The 21,585-nt window shown below is 45.0% G+C and overlaps 1 protein-coding gene across 3 annotated transcripts in view; it reads left to right on the plus strand.

The window, feature by feature from the left end:
- The window catches only part of BEGAIN (brain enriched guanylate kinase associated), a 180,744-nt gene extending 161,579 nt beyond the window's left edge, over positions 1-19,165 (plus strand). For 2 of the 3 annotated variants that reach the window (XM_078150413.1, XM_078150415.1), the window contains 3 exons: positions 9,751-9,858; positions 13,165-13,248; positions 16,802-19,165. In XM_078150413.1, the coding sequence (XP_078006539.1) occupies positions 9,751-9,858; positions 13,165-13,248; positions 16,802-18,187 (1,578 nt within the window). In that variant the 3' untranslated portion in view covers positions 18,188-19,165. The remainder of the gene's footprint in view (positions 1-9,750; positions 9,859-13,164; positions 13,249-16,801) is intronic. The other variant, XM_078150414.1, reaches the window with a different exon arrangement.
- The last annotated feature ends 2,420 nt before the right edge of the window (positions 19,166-21,585 follow it).

The raw sequence follows: 21,585 nt of genomic DNA on the forward strand, positions 1-21,585 counted from the left end.
CCTTGGAACATAGAACACAGAATGTCAGAACTGAGAGAACCCTTTGAAATCATCTAGTCTAATTCTCTCATTTCACACATGGGAAAATTGTAGCCCAGAGAGGGGGAACAGCCTGGCTGAGGTCTCAGAATGAGCTTCCTCCCCTGTAAATACCTCTGTGGGGATGGGTTGCTGTAGCAGCTTTTCTTCCCAGCTTACATACTCGTCTTCTTTCAGAAGCCCCAGCTGTAATGAGCTGACATTTCCCTATCACAGCCCCTCACGGTCTTCAGCTTCCTGACACACATTCGAAGGATTGTCCCAATAAAGATCGCCAACTGCCCCACGTGCTAGGGTTCTCCCAAGCATCTCAGGGATGAAAAGGGCCTGACTTACATGGGCTGTGTAGTTCCAGGGACCCTAGAATGGTTCTTTCTTGTCCAGAGGTGACTAAAATCCTTTCCCTGGGCTGGGACAGAGCCTTTCCACAGTTAGATGTACAATTTAATCTCTAAGCTGCCCTAGGTGAGGGAGCACTGAGACTCAGTCTCAGATTTCCTCTCTTAGATAGTAACTTTAAAGGGGGTAGGGGGGTGCAGGGGGGAATCTGGCTTGGGAGTGAGTGGTCTTCATCTGGTTCTGTCATGGTGTCCATGTGTCACTTAGTTTCCCGATTCATAAAAGAAAGAATTAGATTAGGTGACCTCTAAGGTCCAGCTCTCATACTTGAAGATTCCGTGTTCTAATTCTCTTTCTTTGTCAATGGTACTACCATCCTTCCAGTCACTTAGTCTGGACTCCTCAGAGTCACCTTTGACTCTTTCCTCTCCCTTTAACCCCACTCTCCCCAGCCCCCCCCCAACCCCACCAACTCACCTCTATTCAGTTACCAAGTCCTGTCAAGTCAAGAGTGGTAATAGCAATGGTTACTTAGAGCCAGGAAAACTGTGGCAAACAGTAAGCACTTAATAAATGCTTATTGATTAAGTTCAAGTCTCAGTCCTGATCCTTAGTAGCCAGTCAGTCGTCCTGGGCAAATCTGTCCATACTGAATGTCTACTTCTTTATCTGGAAATAGGGATAATAACACAGTACTTGTACCACCTACCTCACAGTGTAGTACCTCACAGTTGTGAGGAAAGCCAGTGTAAGTAAGCCACAAAGTGCTTAAGAAATGGGATCTAATGTTATTAGACAAGCTGTTAACTTTAAATGTAATTTCCAAGAAGGATCATTCATTAAGAAAAGCTGAGATGGGCAGGAAGAGAGAGAGAGTGGCCCTGACTAGCACAGTTATAAAGAGCCCTTCCTCCCCAAGCATCCCCCACTACACACACACACACACACACACACACACACACACACACACACACACTTCTTTCTTCCTCTCTTTACCCTTCCACTTCATCCCCTTCACTGTCTCCCTCTTCTCCCCTTTAATCCTTCCCTCTCTCCTTCCCTCCTTTTTTTCTTCCTTCCTTCTCCCCTCCTTTCCCTCTCCTCTTATCTCTCCCTTTCCTTCTCTCCCTCTTCTCTTTCTCCCACCCTCCATCTCCTCTTCTTCTTCCCTCTCTCCATCCTTTTTTCCTTCCCTTTCTCTTCCCCTCCTCTCTTTCTTTTCTCTCTCTCCTCTCCTATCTCCCCTTCCCCCTCCTTCTCTCTCTCTCTTCTTTTCTTCTCTCTCCTCCTCTCCCTCTCTCCTCTCTATCATTCCATTCCTCCCTTTTTTCTCTCCCTCCTCTCTCCTCCCACCTCCTTCTCTTTCTCTCTCTCACTGGCATTCCCAGGGAGACTCAGACACACCTACACATTCCCATACTCAGAGACAGCTACACAGAGACTTGGACTCACAGAGCAATGCACATGCTCACCCACATTTACAAATACAAAGCAAGATTCACAGGTATATCCACACACACACACACACACACACACACACACACACGCACTCACACTCATACTCCCAATCCCACCCAAAGAGGCTCACACAGAGACCATACATAACCCTTACAGCACCTCTTCCTGGGTCCTCCAGAATATGACACAGTTGGGCTCTGTACATATTAGTACAAGAGTCCCCATACAGGAAAAGAAGTCACCAATGGCTGTGTGGTGACAGCTGCTTCTAAGTGAGATTGTTCCTTTCCCCCCAAAGCTTATCATAGACGAGCCGAGTATTTTAGCTTCTCTCACATTGATCTGTCAGTCATTTGACAAATATTTACAGGATACTCCCTGGAAGGGGGGATGTGGACAGTGTTAGGTGTGACAGTGGATAGCACGCCAAGCCAGGAGTCCTGGAAGACTTGAGTTCAAATCTAGCCTCAGACACTTACTAGCTGTGTGACCTTGGGAAAGTTACTTAACCCTGATTGCCTCAGTTTCCTCATCTGTAAAATGAGCTGGAAAAGGAAATGGCAAATCATTCCAGTCTCTTTGCCAAGAGAACCCCAAATGGAGTTGGGAAGAATCAGACATGCCTGAAAACTGAACAACACCCTGTGTACACAGTTAGGTGTTAGGTGACTATATTGTAGGGAAGACAAAAGTATCAAACCCAGGAATTCACAAGTTTGGCACCCAGGGAACACAGAACAATACTATATAATATGACAGAGTGCTAGATAGCGGGGTGCAGACAGTAAGTACTATAGAAAGATAGAGTTGAAGGAGAGATCTCTTCTGGCTGAGGTGATTACAAAGGGCTTCTTGGAAGTGGTATAACTTTAGCTAGTCCTTGAAGTATGGAAAGAGGAAGGGAGGGAACAGGCATTTATTAAGTACCTACCCTGTGCCAGGCCCTGTGTTAAGTAAGCACTTTACATATATTATCTCATTTGATCCTCACAACAACTATATGGCATTAATGCTATTTTTATCCCAATTTTGCCGTTGAATAAACTGAGGCAGACAGATGTTAAGTGACTTGCCCAAAGTCACCCAATTAGGAAATGTCTGAGGCTGTCAGTTCTTCCTGACTCCAGGCCCAGTGTTCTTCATCATACCACATAACTACTTCCAGCTAGCCTGGGCAGTATTTGGATATACAAAGAGAAGGGGAGAGAAGAAGAGAAGAGACAGTTGAGAAGTGAGAGGAGGAAAGGGAAGGAGAGGGGAGGGAGAAAGGGAGGAAGATGGAGGGGACATTCCAAACGCTTGTCAAATATGAGCAAAGGTGGGGTGGTGGGAATGAGCTTAGTGGCCCAGCTGGTGTGGAAGGAGTATGATTAAAAACAAAACAAAACCAAAAAAGCGGGCAAGAGGAATTGGGAGAGGCTAGGTAGTGCCAGATAACAGGAGGCTTTGAAAGCCAGGCAGAAGAATTTAGACTTGATGTGATAGAAAATAGGGAGCTATCATATGTTCTTGAGCCAAGATTGAAGTAGTTAAGAACGTTTTTTAGAGAAAATTCCTCTTGAAACTGTAAAAGGAAGATTGGAAGAGGAGAGAGTGGAGCCGAGGTGAGGGAGGAGGGAGCCCTGCAGATCCAAACTAAATCGATGGCCAGAGCAAGGGACAATAAGAGAGTTCCACTGTTAAACTACCTCTGGAAAAATATGTTCTTTCCTGGACGTCACATTTTAGGAAGGATATTCACAAAATATAGCTGGACCAGGAAGGGAAGCGGAGTGGAAACCATGACATACAGGGATTGGTTGTAGGAACTGGAGATATTTTAACTGACCAAAGGAAAGACTTAGGGAGGACATGATCACTACCTTGAAGTTTATGACTGTTTAAAGGGTCTGCCACGCGGAAGTGGGTCTAAACATGTTTGGCTTGTCCATGGAGGACAGACATAGGAACCATGGGGGAAAGTTTTAGAGAAAGAGTTTTGATTAGTATAAAAGGAAAAACTTTCTAACAATCAAAGCTGTACAAAACTGAAATTGACTGCATCCCTGGAGGGCTTCAGGTAGATGTAGATGACCCCTTGTCAGAGACAGAGGCAGTGGGGTACAGTGAAATAACACTGGCTCTGGAGTATGAGGATATGGGTTCAAATCCCATCTCAACCTCATTGTCTAAGTGATGCTGGGCAGGTCATTTCATCTCCTTGGGCCTCAGTTTCCCTAACTGTAGAATGGTTGGATTAGATTGACCTCTAAGCCTGTCCTAGATACCTCTGAGGTCAAGTCAACAAGCATTTATTAAGCATCTATTATATGCCAGGTTCTATGCTAAACACTTTAAACACAAAACCCCTTCCAACTCAGGAATACTATAACCCCAGTTCACAAAGGGATGTACATCTCTTAATTCATTTGATCCTCACAATGTGAAGTAAATAATATAGGTATCATATTTCTCATTTTAGAGGAAAGGAAATGCCCAGAGAGGGGAAATAGTTTACCTAAAGTCATAAAGTCTGGCCTTCTGGCTCCCGATGTTCATTCCTGCACACCTGCACAAAGACTTCTCTGTGGTACCTATAATTGTGATTGAAAATTTCTAACAAAGAAGCCTATATTGATGCTGGTGCTTCTGAAAAAAGGAGGAGGAGGGATGGGCAGGGAACCGAAGCATATAAATCTGATAGTTCCTTTCAGCAGTGGCCTGGGAGTCCAGTGTGCTGCAGGTCCCATAAATTGAAGACAGTAGGCGAGAGCAGAGAGGAGGTATCCCCACTGGGAACCTCTGTTCCCTCACACAAGGTTCCCACTCACCCCCACTCTCTTCCGATGCTTCTCAGTTTCCATGGGAACACCAGGGCACCAGTTGTCAGAGCAGTCTGTGCTGAGTCTGAGTCTGAAGGCAAGGCTGCTTTTCATAGGTCCCTGGGGACATCTTAGGACCAGCGCTACTCAGGTCTGAGCTGCCCTAGTGCCAAACAGAAGGGTTTGTGGCACGCAGAAAGAAGACTAGACTTGGAGCCAGATGACGAAGTACTAAATCCTAATTCTGAGTCTTTCAGCTGGTGTGAACTCTTGAGCAGTGTATTTTTTAGGCTTCAACTTTCTCATCTGTAAAATGGGGAAGACATTAGACTTAGTGATCTCTGAGGCCCCTTCCCAATCTAAATCTATCATCTAATGTTCCGCCACCAATAACATTTTGTTATTCTGATTTTACATACCCCAAAGAAGTCATCCCTCATCCAGGTAGAAGCTGCTCTGACAGTAGAATATGTGGCCCCCAACATTCCCCCTACAGCCAGAACCAGATTAAAATGTAATTGGGAAATGTTTAACCAAAAAAAAAAAAAGTACAAGTAAAACAGAGATTAAAAAAAAAAGAAGTGACCCCTGGCACCCCAACCAAGGAAGAAGAAAACCCCACCCCTAGTACTCTGTACCTCTCTTGTGCACTTAAATTTTGTATTGTAATCATCCCTGTACTTGCCTTATCCTCATGGACTAGACTCTTAGCTCCTTGAGGGGAGAAACATGCCTTGTTCTTTTTGTTATCTACTATTGTAAATGTGTGTAGAATAAAATTAGTAAAAGAGTAATTGTATGTTCAGCACTGTGTTAGGCACTGGTTGGGAGAGCAGTCATTAAAGGACTGGCTCAACTCTCTCACTTCACTAAGGAGCAAGATGAGTCCTGAAGAAATGGAGTGACTTGGTCACAGCCACACACGAACCACAGAGCTAAGATTTACATTCAAGTCTCCTTAGTTCCTGACACAATGTTCTTCCCCTTACACACCAGGCAGTCATGTCTTCGGGACCACCCTAAGAATCTCCAAGGGTGAGCCTTCGCAGAGTCTAATACTTCTCAGCCTTTCCTATCACACGCAGCACAGGGAACATGCCCCGTAGGAAGCTCAGGACAAACTTGCTAGCTGATTTGGTCATCCTCAGCAACACCATTAACAATTGATTTGAGCAGCTCCGTGGGCACCAGGATTGCAGAACTGAATTCCTACGACTCTAGTTTTAAGTGCTTCAGAAGAAATGACTGTGGTACAGTGAAAAAAGTCAGAAGACCTGAATTTAAATCCTAGTTTTGCCTCTTCCCACCTGTATGACCACTGACAAGTTATTTAACTTCTCTGGGCCTCATTTTCCTTGTCTGTAAAATGAAGGGATTGGTTGGGGTGATCTCTAAAGTGCCCCCAAGTTCCAGATCCTGTGAACCGGGGGGGGGGCAGGATGGAGGAGGTTGGATTTTTTTTTTTACTAAGCTTCTGTGACCCAAGGTTCTATTTCCCTGATAAGACAAGAACTCAGGCCGGCAACCTCCAGGATTTCTGCCTCTTATGTGGCTTCTCCACTCTTCAGTGTAGTGTTAGGGGAAGGAGCCCTGGACAAGAGTCAATGGATTGGGATTCAAGCCCAGGCTATGACAAAAATCCTCTGGGTGAACCTAGGCAATTGATCTGGGTTCTTTGGGCCTCAGGCTTCTCTGTCAAGTGAGTGTTGAACTAGATAGTCTAGTACCTTCCAGCTTTGATTTTTTTGTGGTTTTTTTTTTAATGGTTTGCATATGATTCATGTGACAGGAAATTCAGCAGTCTGAAGAATAGAGAACTCTATTCAAATCAGAAAGGGCCCTCTGGCCAAAAGTTGATTATCAAATTATGTCTTCCAAGCTTTGAAAGAAATGTGTATATTTTATGCTCATAAATTCTCCAGCTCGGGCTGTGCAGACAGTAGCATTGCCTGTGGCTTTGGCATTTGGGAGAGGGTAAATTGCTGTAAACAAGATCTCTAATGCAAAGTTGCTGTGATAAACCTTTAATTACTCTTCCCAATCATTGGCACACAGAATCTTAAGAGTTGGAAGTTGTCTCAGAGGCTGTTTGTCCAAACCATGCCTGAATATGACTCTCTTCCTCAATATATCTGGCTTCCACTTGAAGACCTCCAGTGAGAGAGGGACCCAATTGCCTGCCACGGGCAACCTGTTTCACCTTGAGGAAGCTTTTCCTCCCGCAGACTTGCACTCACGGCACCCAGTTCTTCGACTCTCATTTCTCTTTCACATGATAAATTTGAGGCTCTTCCTAAAGAGGAGGAAGCTGACATGGAGGAAGGAGTTACTAGTCTCCCAAGAAATGACAGAGTAGAACCACAGAAGTGATAAGGTGAGAGTTCATCCTATAAGGATAAGAATAGGAATGATTAGGGACTTCTTGCTTAGAGGTACTGAGGTACCTATATGTCAACCTGTTAACAACAGAGGTATTGTTTTTCCTAGGTTACGTAGCTAAGACACTTGGCCAAGATGTCACAGAACCTCCTAAGACTTGCTAACTAGTATCCACTTTTTTTGATTCATGTGGTCACATATGATACTGCCAGAAGGAACCCAGAAAATATTGCCAAAAATGATAAAGTCTTAGACAAGAAACTGAAGACCATAGGGCTACAGGTTGCTGCTTTGGTTTTGTTTGGTTTTTTCCCTCACTATTGCCCATTAAAGGCAAGAGATGAAAATTTGGAACTCAAAATTTTGTAAAAATGAATGCTAAAATTGTCTTTACACATAATTGGGAAAAAATAAAACACTATTTTTTAAAAGGCAAGAGATCTATAAAAATGAATGCAAGTAGTGAATAGCTGGATAAAAAGGTGATGCCTAAGAATAAGACTTGGATTTCTGGACCGCAGATTAAAAATCTAGGAACAGATGACAGACGCTCAAGAATGAAATCGTTTCAATGATGATGGAAAATAAGAATTGTCTGAAGACTCTGTAGAGGTTGTAAGAGTGCTGGGGCAGCGAGAACTACAGTGTCTTAGTAAAAATAACTTTTTTTGAGGGAATAAATTCATGCTCCCAGCAGCAGGTGGAATCCCTTACAAAACTCCTAAAAAATAGCCATACTCCTTGGAGAAGGATAATAGTCTGTTTGGTTTCCATGGAGTCCCCCACTTTCTGAGTAAAGCCAGTGCATTATTCATACAGTGCAAGTCCAATGAGAAGAGATTTATTTTCTCACCAAGCTCCAAAGCGTGTTTACCTTGTCAGTGAATCTAAACCATTGGATGATTATGACCAAGGCTGAGGAGACTATGGGAGACTGAGGTAGAGAGGGACTAGCTTGAATGGCCCTGAGAGCATTCCCAATTCTCTTCTTGGACATGAAAGAGAGAACTATTGAGCACTCTGGGTTCGCATATTAGTTTATGGGCCTCTCTGACACCTTAGCATCACAGGTATTTTTTTGTGGTGAGTGAAATAAAAGCTACCCCATACTCGATACTCATATTGAACACTGAATACATGTGCTGGAATGGGGATCACACTTTGGGAGACGTTAGTTGTGAGCCTTTATTTATAAGTTGTAAGCTTTATTTCAGAGATTTATTTAGAGTTTTTATTTATTTAGAGTCCTATTTACTCTGGGCTATGGGCAGAGACAGAGAAAGAGAAACTGACCTCATGTGAGCCGAGGTTCTATAAAGGGCCTTGAACCATAAACAATGTGAGCAATTAGACATTAGTCAGGAGCTATAAGGAATGTCTAAAACCAAGTCAGATTGAGGTTTCTGACAGAGAGCTTGTCTTTGGTAAGCAGGAAACTGGGCTTAAAAATACACTAAAATCTGAGGGTTCTACTATCTTGCTGGTTGTTCTGTGTCCTGTGAGCTTGGTTCCTGGTAAGGCTGGGTTTTGATGGCTGTGGTGAAGGATGTCCTCTGGGAGAAAAAAATATCTGATACAATGATGGCTCTGAGAACTAACAGACTCTTTACAAGTGGAAGGAGAAAAGCCAATCTGCTAAGAGTTTTGACAAAGTATGTGAGATCTTTGCCTTTCCAAAAGAGGTATACCTTAAGCCTCTGAACTTTCAGCTAAAAGAAAGATGGCAGAGCCTACTGTTTCTGTTATGGGGAAGAGGCACAGCTGAAGCTAGAATCTGGAAATAATTTCCCCAGTGAAAACATACTTGGCAGCCTCCAGCAGTGACCACAGACCAGCAGAGCACTGTCAAGCAGGGGCCTCAGGAGAGCAGCAGGAAACAATGCCTAGAAGAGACCAGACTCCATGCCCACACCCAGCAGAGACTACCTCCTGGCAGAGACCACTGGGGCATAGGCCAGTGAAAGCAGAACAAGGACTCTGGGCCTATCATACCAAAGTCTCCACCCATGCACATTGGTCACATGTATTCTCTATTTGTGTGCCCTGGCTACATGTGTTTCCTAAGTGTGTGTTCCTCCACGTGTGTGCCCTTCACGTCTATTTGTCCCACTAGTGGTATATGCAATTGAAGAAGATTATATATACCAGGTTCATGGAGGAAATGTTCTGGTGTAACTTTTCTTATTATGATAGTACATTCAATTCTGCCTATTGAAACAGATGATCAACTGTTCTGTAACTTGCAATCTTATAGTTTCCTAGGTAGTTGGGGGAAGGGGGTCACCTAACCAGTATATGTTGAATCCAGTTGACCTTGACTGAGATGGCCTTCTATCCGCTGGGTCAGTTGCTTCTCAGAACTTACATGTACACCTGTGAGATTTCATCTCTTACCCCTAACCAGTTTTGGCTTGGCCATAACTTCTTGGAACTTGATTATTTCATCTAATAATATGTTATTCATCCCTCCTAGTTTTGTGTACATACTGAATTTGCTTATCTGTGTCTAGACACTTCTGCATTTCAGCTGGGAACTGATCTCACAAGGTGATCTCACAAGGTTCCCTCAACCTCTTGGAAAGCATGTTCTTGGGATTTTCACCCCCTAAGCAATGAGGCTCCGGGCACAGACAGCACTTTTCTCTCATGGTTCCCCCCAGGCAGGAGGGAGCTCTTAGCAGCAGCCCTTCTCCTGGAGCAACCCCACTGACTACCGCTCCCTTTCTGTGCCCAGGGTCAACACTACGAAGAGGAGAAAAGGGCCCTGAGCCATGAGATTGTAGCCCTCAACAACCATCTCCTAGAAGCCAAGGTGACAATAGATAAGTTGTCAGAGGACAATGTAAGTATTGATTTGAGAACCCTTCCCCAGGTACCCAGGGTAGCTGTGGGGAAATCCATTGTATTTACTCCTCCCACACACAGACACTTTCATAGTTGATTTTCCAAGTCTGCCCAGTCCTTGCAAGGTGAGGAAATTGAGGGAAGGGAGCTCAAGATTTTGGCTGTGGGAGGAAGTTTCTAACTCTCAGGAACAGTAAGGAAATTCTCATTTGGTAAAGTTCCATGGCCGCTCATGGGGCACGAAAGGGTTAACTATCACAAGACAGTTCCAAGAGCACATTTAGATCATGGCAGAAAATGTTCTCATTACAGCTATTCTAGTTTTAGGTGATGTTGTCCTGGACCAGACCCCAAAGTGAGGGAAAGAAAAAAAAGTTTCAAGTTCAGTGGAAAGAATATTTATTGAGATAGAATGGTTTTTCTAACTGCAGAGTGATTGCCCCGTCTTAGCCTTCTACCCCTTCAAAATGACTGTCATTATCATAATTCAGAGCTCGCCTTGCCTGTGGGTAGAATGGACAGTTAACTATCTGCAGAGTGATTTCTAGGATACCAACAACATCCTGATAGCCAAGAAAATCTCTCCCTACATTCTAGCAGGTGCCCAGAGAGCTGCCATTAAGGTTTCATCCTTTTAACCGAAGACTTGGACCCTTGCTCCATGTTGTATTCATAGGATTTGAAGGAAGTTTATGGAATGTTAGAGCTGGAAAGGACTTTAGAGTTCATCTAGTCCTAGTTTTACAGAAAGGAATCAAAGGTCCAAGGGAGTAAACATGACATTGAACCTAGGTTCTCTGGATCCAGATTCAATGCTCTTTTCACCCATATCACAACATTTTTGGAGAACCTGTTGTAATCTCTTTTCGAGTTTTGATATTCAAGTGTACATAAAGGATCCAGGAGCAGATTTGGATTGAAGTGAGGGTGGAGATAATAGTGGGCAAAGAGGTCAAGTTTTACCAGCTACATGGGGGGAAGGGAAGAGGAGAAAGGGACATGGGATGGGTGAGGTGGCCTCAAGACACCAATGTGGCTGCTTGGCAGTATTCCCAAGGGATGGTGCTGCGTGATGGATGCCCTTATTGTCCAAGGGTCAAATCTGACATACCAAGTCCAGTGCCCTGTGGACTATGCTGGGACCATCAAGCCTTGAAATAAGGAATGAGCTTTGGATGGAGTTTGTTTCCATAGCACCTATGGCGGTGGGGCTGAGCCATCACCAAGGCTGGTTCTCCATCCAAGCCCATCAAACAGCTATGTGAGGGTAACAGCCAAAACCACGTGCACATGCAACAGAGATTTTTAAAATCTATCTATAAATTTAATAGTTGGTGTTCCTACTGTTTGCATCTGTTTTCCCAGCACCCAGAAGACTGATGGTTACATATAGATTCACCAGCTTAGATCTGGGTGACATTAAAGTCAGTTTTTCCCCTATTCATTTCCTCCCCAATATTCTCAATCTGTCAACTTTTATATAGTAATAATAATAGAGATACAATAATAGCTCATATATTTTTTAGCATCTCCTGGTGTAAGGAATGCTTTCCTCACAACAGATCTGTCAGGCACAGGTCTAGCAGGTTGTCTAAGTATTATTTCATCCATTTTACAAAGGAAGAAATAGAAATTCAGAGAGGTGTTGACTTATCCAAAACTATTTTACGGTAAGTAAATATCATTATCAGGACTTGAATCCATGGCCTTCTGAATCTAAGTCCAAATTCAATGTCCTTCCCCCTGCACCACTAACTTCTAGGATGTGACTTCCTTGGCATAGTATGAGATAGGAATAGGGAGTGACCCCTCACTCAGCCCAATAATGACACTCCTAAGCCCCGCTGACAACAGGAGAGGTTGCCTCTCAGAGAATCACAAACATATCTGGCTCTTTTCCCTTCCCATTTTGCTTCTGCTGAGCATGTTCCTCAAGTCATTTTTAGAAAAAACCCAGAATAATTTGGAAACACCCACATTCTCTATCCCACCTCCCCCCAGAGCCAAGAGGAGAAAGCACCTCATTCTTGGGAATCTGCTAGCTGGGTTTGTGTGGCACAGGGATGTTAGAGAGAAGAATTTTCCTCAAAAATTAGACTGGAGAGAGAATCTCTGAGGTCACTTCCAAATTGGCGATTTTTTAAGTCTGAGATCTGAAAGTTAGGGAAGAGGAAATGCTGATTCTGTGGCCCATGGCAGGGCCTTTAAAAGCAGAGGATTTAGACCTCCATTATCTGGACTTGAGCAGAGGAGAGCTTGGGACAGACTCTGCCAGCCTGACCTAGAAGGTCATAGGCACCCCAGGGAGAGATATGTTCTTTTTGGTGCTACAAAGGGAGTAATGGTGAGTGCTGCAACCCAGGGAGACCAGAAAGGCACACATCTCAGCCCACAAGAGATTCCAGGAGACATACCTAAACCGACCCTTGGTCAGCTTCCTGGAATGGCCTGGTTCCCTTGTCTCCTCTATTCCCCCCACGTGCTTCTTTGTCTTTCTCCTGCTGTTTCTCCTAGCTGCCCTAGGTCTTTGATATCCTGTTATCACAATGCCGAGGCTCTCCTCAGTCTCTTGGCCTTTGCCTTATTTGGCTATCCTTGGAAGCCAGTGAGGTATTGTGGGAAAGTGCACTGGACTTGGCATCAGAAGACCTGGGTTCCAATCCCAGTTTTCCTTCTTACTCTCTGTAAAACCTTGGGCCCTCCCACTCCCTAGACCTCAGTTTCCTCATCTATAAAACGAGACTAGACCAGATGACCTCTGAGATCCCTTGTGGTTCTAAATCATATGAGATAACAATTCCTCCTGAATCATTTTCAGAACATATAAGTCCAGAGTGCAAAGGGACTTTAGAACACATAAGTTCAAAGTATAAAGGAATCTTAGAACATAAAATGTTGAGAGTTCACAAAAGTTCAAAGGGACTTTAGAACATAAAATGTTAAAGCTCGAAGGAAACAGACATTAGCTAGCACAGCTCCTTCATTGGACAAAATTAATGAAGACATGGAAGGGGAAGAACTTGCCCAAGGTCTCACATATTTAGAAGAAAAAAAATTAGTTGTATTTTTTTCTGGGTTAAAACTTTCCAATTATTAATCATATTGCTTTCTTTAAAAAAATTTTTTCCACACTACAAAGAATTCCCCTGTGCTCTGGGGAAGCCAAGTTCCAGCGCTGAGCCCAAGAGCAGAGGAGAGCCACCATGGGCTGTTCCCTTTCCAGGAGCCTCACTCTCATTGGTCACTACCAGCAGGGGGCTGTCTTGAGCCCCATGTGCCAATCAGCCTTCTCTTGTTTTTTTAGGAGCTCTATAGGAAGGACTGCAATCTAGCGGCTCAGCTGCTTCAGTGCAGCAAGACCTACGACAGGGCCCACACGGTGTCGGAGGTAACGTGACCAACCTTTGTGCCTTTGCCTGGGCTGTGGGCACTGTGTGGTACCTCCCTGGGCTCTGCCCCAGCCAGACCCGGCATCTGGTGGGGGTGGGGTGTCGTAGAGGGGAGTTTAGATGAGCAGGCTGCCATGGAAGGGGCAGGGTAGAGAGCTAAGGGCAGATAACCTGGCATGGGGGAAACTTTGAGGGTCCTGATTCTCCTTTGCCTTAACTGACACCAATACCTAAAGAAGGGGAAAACTGGAAGTCAAGCCCCAGGTACAATTCCAGGTCTCTTAAAAGACCTTTATTGGCCCTATAGGGGACTAAGACTTCCCCTGAAATCAAGCTTCCTGCAAAATCCACCTTCTACCTGGGAGCACTAAATTTCTAATCCAGTTGGTCTCAAATAACCAAGGCTGGAGCAGACAGATCCTGAAGAAGTATTATAAGTATTTCATTACTAGAATCATTATTAATGATCTAGGACAGATGTGTCGAACAGCAGACTGCTGACTGTGGCCAAAATCAGATTAAAATATAATTGGGAAATATTTAACAAAATGAATAAAAATACAACATGGACAATGTTTGCAGTTTTCTAAGTAAGTAATCTGCAGGTGCCATTTCTATTTGAGTTTGGTACCATTGGTCTAGGAGGGGACAGACTATCAGAAATAACCACAATAATTAAAGTGCTCCTCAGATACCTCAGTCTGTGCTGTGCAGGTGTCCCTAAGCCCCTGATTGCTAGAACTAGTGAGCTCTAGTAAGTCCTGCCAAGCTGAAAGGGCTTCCCCTATGGCTTTAGGGACATAGGATGTGTCTGTTGTCCAAGGATAGGGCCATAAGTAGCAGAGCCAGGATTTGAACCCATGTTTTCTGACTTCAAAGTCAGGGCTTCACTACTTTCTATGCTAAGCTGTTGTCAAACCAATTTTTTGGTTTAACGCTGTTGGAAATAGGATTGATTATTTTAGGTCTTGGGTCCTCTAGTTGAGGAAAATGGCACCCAAGTAATTTACGATGGATTGAGCTGGGCCTAAAGAACAGGGCTCCTCTGGAGTACCCTGGTACCTCCTCTGTAAGAAGCCCTGGGCCTTCCTCCCCTCACACTGCATCTTCCCTCAACTAAGTGTGGGGCCATCAGTAGCCGGATTCATGAAAATTAGGAAGTCGCTTTGACCAAAGTGGGATTTCCTGTTCAATGGCCTCTCCCTCCCCACTTACCTCTCAATGCACCCACCTTTTAGGAACCTCTCCCACCCATTCCTTACCTCATCCCACTCCCCTCAGTCTTCTTATCATCTCGCTCCCCTCCCACCAATGTACTACAGCTGTGCTATCCTCCTCTCCTTCCATCCCTTCCCTTCTCATCTCCTATTGCCTCTACTATCCTACTAACCTGTTAGTCCAAACTAAACCCTACAGCAGTAATTCTCCACTTTTGAGAATGTCATAATCAAATTTCTGAGAGTAAACAGGCAAGTCAGTATTAATGAAGTATCTACCATGTGTCAATCACTGTGCTAAATTGCTGAGGATATAAAGGCAGAAAAACAGTATATATATATATATATATATATATGTGTGTGTGTGTGTGTGTGTGTGTGTGTATTATATATATACACACACATATACAGTAAATGTGTATATGTGCATATATACATATATGATGTGTACATGTACATATACACACATGTATACATATATGTATACATATATATATATATATATATATATATACCTGCATTAATACATCAAGAATTTGTGATTTTTGTCCTTTCGTCTGCCATCCTTTGCTGACACAGATCACAATCTCCCCATGCCTTAGTAAATGGTTTAATAGGCTGCTGTAATCAACATAATTCATCCCACCTTTTTAAATTTTTCATCATTGTTATTATCATCATCATGAGAGGGACATCATGACATAGTAGATAGAGAATTGGCCCCAAAGCCAGGAAGACTTGGGTTCAAATACTGTTGGCTCTGTGACTTTAAGCAAATTTCTTAACCTCTCAGTACTCCAGGCCACTCTTTTAAGACTATTTAACTTGCAGAAAAGGTACTATTCTGCACTGGTAGAGGGAATTCCTTCACCTGGGAGTTCCCTGTACCAGTGATATCACAGGTCTGTTCTCCAGCCCTCATCACCAGAAAACTAGTTTTGGACGAAACTTTTTAACTGTCAACTATAACATAATGAATAGATTGCACTCTGTGTCAGGAGAGGGAAGTCACAAATCCTTAAGTATTAAAAAACAATAGCTCATGCTTCTCTTAACATTTTCAGCATTACAAAGTACTTTCTTCATAACAATCCTGTGGGGCAGGGTGATACCCATTTTACAGATAACAAGCCTGAGGTTCATAGAAAACTTACTCAGGGTCACCCAGTTAGTACACAGCAGAGCCTGGATTCAAACCCTGATGTCACAACCACCAGGCTGGTGTTCTTTCTGATAAATCAAGCTGCTCAGGACATCTGGGAAAGAGCACATGCAAAGCACTGACAAATAGATCAAACAGTAGTGTGGTGATTGCACTGTGCCTACCCCAAATCACACACACACACACACACACACACACACACACACACGTGGGGTGTTGCAGGCACAGGTCTCTTGACTTTGTCTTTGGTAGTGAGGCCATCAGTCTCATTTTGCTTGTCTTTCTTCCTTCAATCTTTGTTGCATCTGTAGCTGCTGTGTCTAATATTGCTGCTGGCACAGCCTGCTCCTGGCTGTGGTGTCAGCAATATTACCTGCCTTATTTCAGGTGGAGGTGATTGGGGGAGGGGAATGGGGCAGTAGGGATGGGATGAGAGTTTGGCCTACAGGGTACCCAAGAGCTGGGGGATGAGGTGTGTCTAGGAAAGAGCTGGGGGCAGTGAGTAGAGGGGAATCTTTAAAGGGATGCCCTAGCTATATTGGGGCAGAGAAAGAGTAGGGAAGGTGAATGAATGAATAAAAAGCACTTAAGTATCTATATGACAAGCACCAAGCTACGTGTTGCAGCTAGATTTTGTACATTAATAGAAGTTAGAGTTAGAAAGAGACCTTAGAATCATAGAAAATATATCTATGATGGAAGGGGGCTTAGAGACCATCTAGTTCAACGCTGTCATTTTAAAGATGGCTAAACTAAGAGCTGGAGAAGGAAAGAAACAAGGTCTCCCAATAAGTCCCTGGCAGAGCCCAGGTCTCCCAACTCTTGGCTGAAAAACCTAACAGCATTCTGGGTTTTTGTTTTATTTTTTAATATTTCCATGCTATTGGTGAAGGTTGGATTCCTCTGTTGGTAGTGGGATGAAAGGGAGACAGGGAGAGAAAGGAACATTTTTCTTGATATCTAGGTCTAGTTCCAGAGCACCCCAGAAATATCCAAAGGTGTTCTGTTTTAGACAGTACTGCCCAATGATGCTCCCCATGCCCCCATGCTGTTTTATGAGCACTACCTGGTAGTTTGTATCTTGGCCACGTTGACCTGGTTGGATGTTGAAACCAACTTTGACCCTTATCTTTTCCCTCTCTCCCCTTCCTGCTTCACCACCCTGTGTTCTAGCTGCCATCTGACTTTCAGGAGCGAGTCAGCCTCCACATGGAAAAACATGGCTGCGGCCTGCCGGCCCCCCTCTGCCACCCATCCTTTGCTGACACCATCCCCACGTGTGTCATTTCCCAGGTCCTGGACAAGCCTGACCCCAGCAGCCTGTCCTCCCACCTGTCCAATGCCTCTGCCAGGGACCTGGCCTTCCGGGAGGCGGCCGAGAAAGCCGGCCCTCGGACCCAGTTCAAGTCAGACATCTACTGCAGCGACACAGCCCTCTACTGCCCCGAGGAGCGCCGGAGGGACCGCCGGCCCAGCATGGACATGCAGGTGAAGGACGTGGGATTTCTCCGGTCCCAGCACTCCACTGATAGCACAGCTGAAGAAGATGGTTTCCATTCCAGCTTCTCTCACGAGGCCTTCCCTGAGTACGTGGCCTCCCTGCCCACCTCGAGCTCCTATTCCAGCTTCAGTGTGACCTCGGAGGAAAAGGAACATGCCCAGGCCAGCACTCTGACAGCTTCTCAACAGGCGATCTATCTGAATAGCCGGGATGAGATCTTCAACAGACAGGCGACAGCTGCCTATGAGCGGCCCTGCAGCCCGTGCTTCGCCACAGTCCAGGCCCCACAGCATGTGGAGCTAGGCCCAGAGGGTCAGGCCACACCCCCCTTTGTCAGGACGCTGTCCCCATATGCTGGGGATCCCTTCCGCTTCCCTGCCACCCTGGAGGCCCAGCAGGCCCTGGTGGCCCAGAAGCTTCGCAGTGAGAGTCGTAGTACCCACCGCTCCGATGAGGAGCTGCCAGGGCGGTGGCGGCCTCTGACTGTCGAGGACATCGGTGCCTACTCCTATCCCGAGGCTGGCCACATCACCCCCCACAGCTTCCCTGAGCAGTACTTCACTGGCAGCCCTGGCAAGAAGGCGGACAGCCGGGCCAGTCCCATCTACCCAAGCTATAAGGCAGACAGTTTCTCAGAGGGAGATGACCTCTCCCAGAGCCAGCTGGTCGACTCCTGCTTCCTTCCCGAGGACAGCAACATGAGTCTGAACATAAGCCCTGGCCGCCCACCAGACCAACTGCCTGCCTATGCACCCAGTGAGGCTGGTAGCGAGAGGCTCACGGTGCAGATGTGTGGGGATGGCAGGGTAAGCCCTGCCCCTGAGGGAAGTCCCAGACTGGGTGGCAGCTATGCCAACGTGAGCCCTGCAAGCTCAGCTGGATCCCTGGAGCCAAGTTCCATGGAAGCATCCCCAGAAATCCACCTGTCTTCCAAGGAGCCAGGCCTCCACCCATCCATCCATAGCAAACAACAACAGTTCCAACGGACTCCAAGTACCGGCCTGAGCCGGAAGGACAGTCTGACCAAAGCACAGTTCTACGGGACCCTCCTCAACTGAGCCTCCCTCAGAATGCAATAAGGATTACATATGGAACACTTTGGGCCACAAATACCAGAGTCCAGCAACAAAGAGAGAGAGAGAGAGAGAGAGAGAGAGAGAGAGAGAGAGAGAGAGAGAGAGAGAGAGAGAGAGAGAGAGAGAGAGAGAGAGAACGAGAACATTATCTCCTCTTCCCCACCCCACCCATTTGCCCCTGGGGATAAAAAGTTTGCAGCACCAAGAGCATTTTTTTCACACAAACATCTTTTCCACCTATGAGATGAACCCCTTTTATAAATCTAAACTATTTTTATAAAGAAAAGTGGTATTTATTAATACACAGCCTCCAGCTCTCAGGACAGTGAGCTGTCTTTTCCCTTTGAGTGCATTTTCAAACAAAAATCTCCTTTATTTTTCTGCATGAGGGCCACTTGTGCCTACCTCTTAGAGGGAAAGGATGGAGCCACTGTGGTAGAGAAACACACACATACACACACACACACATACATATACACACACATACACATACATACACACACACACACACACACACACACACACACACACACCACACACACACACACACACACACACACACACACCCCGAGACAGAAATTTCCACAAACCACAGAACAAAGCAATCCCAGGAACTGTCCTGAGTAAAACTTGAAAGGAAAGGGAATTGAAAAGGGGCAGGGCAGGGGGGAGGGGAGAGTCTATTTTTAAAAGTATAAAAGAGACAAGCCCCAAGGTCTTTCATAATATTCTATTTCTGAGTAAAACCTGACTGCACAAAGTAAGGCAGGTGTTTTGTTCTCCCAGCCCATTGTGTTTCTGCTTTCCTACTCTCAGTTGTCTACTACCTCAAATATAATTGAGGTGTTCTTTGTCACCTATTTTCCATAGGCTTGCATTTATATCGTCCTTGATGCATGCAGTGTCCCAATTAGTACTGTATTTTGCATTACTTAATAAAAGAAACTGGTGGACATAGTTTGAGGTGTCTGGTTTTTGGCCTCATGAAAGCTTATCCCAGGGAAATGAGATTATTAGCATTGGCCTACCCAACTTTTTCCCCTGAAAAACAATAATAAGGACCAGGTGGGAAGAGAGATACCATTGTGTGGAATGGGGTGGGCAGGAAAGAACTGCTTCCCAATGAATATAGAGAGAAAACTGAGCCCAAAGGCAGGATGGGATGGGGATTCTGAACACAAATGGGGTACAGTGGTAAAGACTCATTCATTCTACAGCTGTTTATTAAGCATCTACTCTATGCAGCTAGGTGGTACAGGAGATAGAGTGCCGTTCCTGAAGTCAGGAAGACTCACTTTCCTCAGTTCAAATATATTCAGACATATACTACCTATGTGACCCTGGGCAAGTCACTTAACCTTGTTTTCCTCAGTTTCTCATCTATAAAATGAGCTGGAGAAGGAAATGGCAAACCACTCTAGTATCTTTGCTAAGAAAACCCCAAATGGGCTTATGAAGGGTTGGGCATGATGAAAGCTACTGAACAACAACAAATATGCAGACCACCATATTGGCCATGGGGGAGCCCCAAAGTTTAGATTAGACACGGGTTCCTGCTCTCATGGACAAGATAAAATCAAACCACAGATCTGGACACATTATTGCTTGGTAAGTAGGTGTAAATCAAGTGTTAAGTGAGATCTGCTAAGGAAGGCCATTACTGCCCTGGGACATCAAAGACTCCACAGTGGTGGTGGCATTTGATCTGGTTTACAAAGAGCCTGAGAACATGACTCTCATCCCCTAGGCTGGCTCCAACGCAGTAACCCAGGCCTCTGGGGATTTCAAAGGCATTGTTGATGATGGATTTCACAAGAGACCCCACTGGATCAGACAGTGGCACTTAAAGAATACAGAGCGAGGTGAGCATCCACGTGACCTAGCCTCCCCCTTCAAGGATGATAGTTAATAATACTTCGCATTTGTGGAAGTTATATGTAATTTCTGGGGATTGCCCTGCACACAATCCCATTTGATCCTCACTACATCCCTGGGAGGAAAGCAGGGCAGGCATTATTCACAAGTGATGAAACAGGCCCAGTGACTTCCAGAAAGTTAGCGGCAGAGCTGGGACCTGAAACCAAGCCTTCTGACTCTGTGTGCCATGCATGTTCAGTGTAGCCTTTCGACTACTTTATGCTTCTCTCTCCGAATGGCTGGTCCAGCTTCCCTCCTCAGAGCCAGGGGTCAGTTGGGACAGGAAGGTTTTGAGCCAGACAGCTGCAGCAACCTCTTCTCTAGGTTATTAGACAAATTGTTCTCTCTTGACTTCCTGGGAATGTCACAGGTTTCTCTGCCTGCTCCTCCAGGCTGTTACTGCCATAGAAGCCCAAGAAGGATTGACTGGCTTTGTGGAGAGGGGAAATGCAAACTCTGTGCCTTGGCTATATGAACAGTTGTTCTGAACACAAGCCATATACCCATCAGCCTGCCAGTTCTTTTTAAGCAGAGATCATTTCATTCTCTGCACCTGTATTCTTAGTACCATGCTAGGTGGTACAGTGGATAGATCATTGGCCGTGAGGTCAGGAGAACCTGGGTTCCCATCCAGCCTCAGACACTTACTAGCTGTGTGACCCTGGGCAAGTCACTTAACCTTCTTTGCCTCAGTTCATCATCTATAAAATGAGCTGGAAAAGGAAATAGCAATACTACTCCAGTATCTTTGCCAAGAAAACCACAAATGGGGGAGAAACAGAGAGTCAAGCACAATTGAAATGACTTCAATAACAACAACAAAAAGTTACTGATGGATTGATTTCCTGCTGTTCAGGCCTTAGCATATCTCCCTTTCTCCGGGAAGCTCACCCTCATGCATCATAGAGCCACGAGATGTACAGCTAGAAGGAACCTTAGAGATGATGTTATCCAGCATCCTCATCTCACAAGTGAGAAAACTGAGGCCTAGGGAAATTAAGCAACTTGTGTGATGTGTTATCTAAACTCAGGAATCATGTAGCACTTCTGTTTGAACCGTGGACTTTAGCACTTATTACTTTAATCTTGTTTTATAGTATCACTGTCAATAAAAAATTATTATTCTATATAATATGCTTATATCAACACTGGGGGCTTGTGATCGGGTCACCATGAGTCTTTTCTCCACCAATGGAGACTGTATTCTTTCTACAGTTTTAAGAGATGGTTTTCATGAGTCAAGGTGGCCAAAAAAATTCCTCATCGCTCTATAGCCAACCTGGTGATAAGCCTCTCTGAGCTTAGCTAGGCTGGTCTCTAGAAGCCAGATCCATTGCTGGGCCTGTGCTTCAGGGCCTTCCAGCTTGGCAGGATTGCTTCCAAGCCAGCGAGTGCCCTGATGGATTTCTTATTGAGAGTTGTGATGTTCTGGATGGTTTCATGCAACCGTTCTGAAGGACTGG

Source organism: Phascolarctos cinereus, unplaced genomic scaffold (assembly GCF_003287225.1).
Source record: "Phascolarctos cinereus isolate Bilbo 61053 unplaced genomic scaffold, phaCin_HiC Scaffold_2;HRSCAF=192, whole genome shotgun sequence".
NCBI classification, from domain to species: Eukaryota; Metazoa; Chordata; class Mammalia; order Diprotodontia; family Phascolarctidae; genus Phascolarctos; species Phascolarctos cinereus.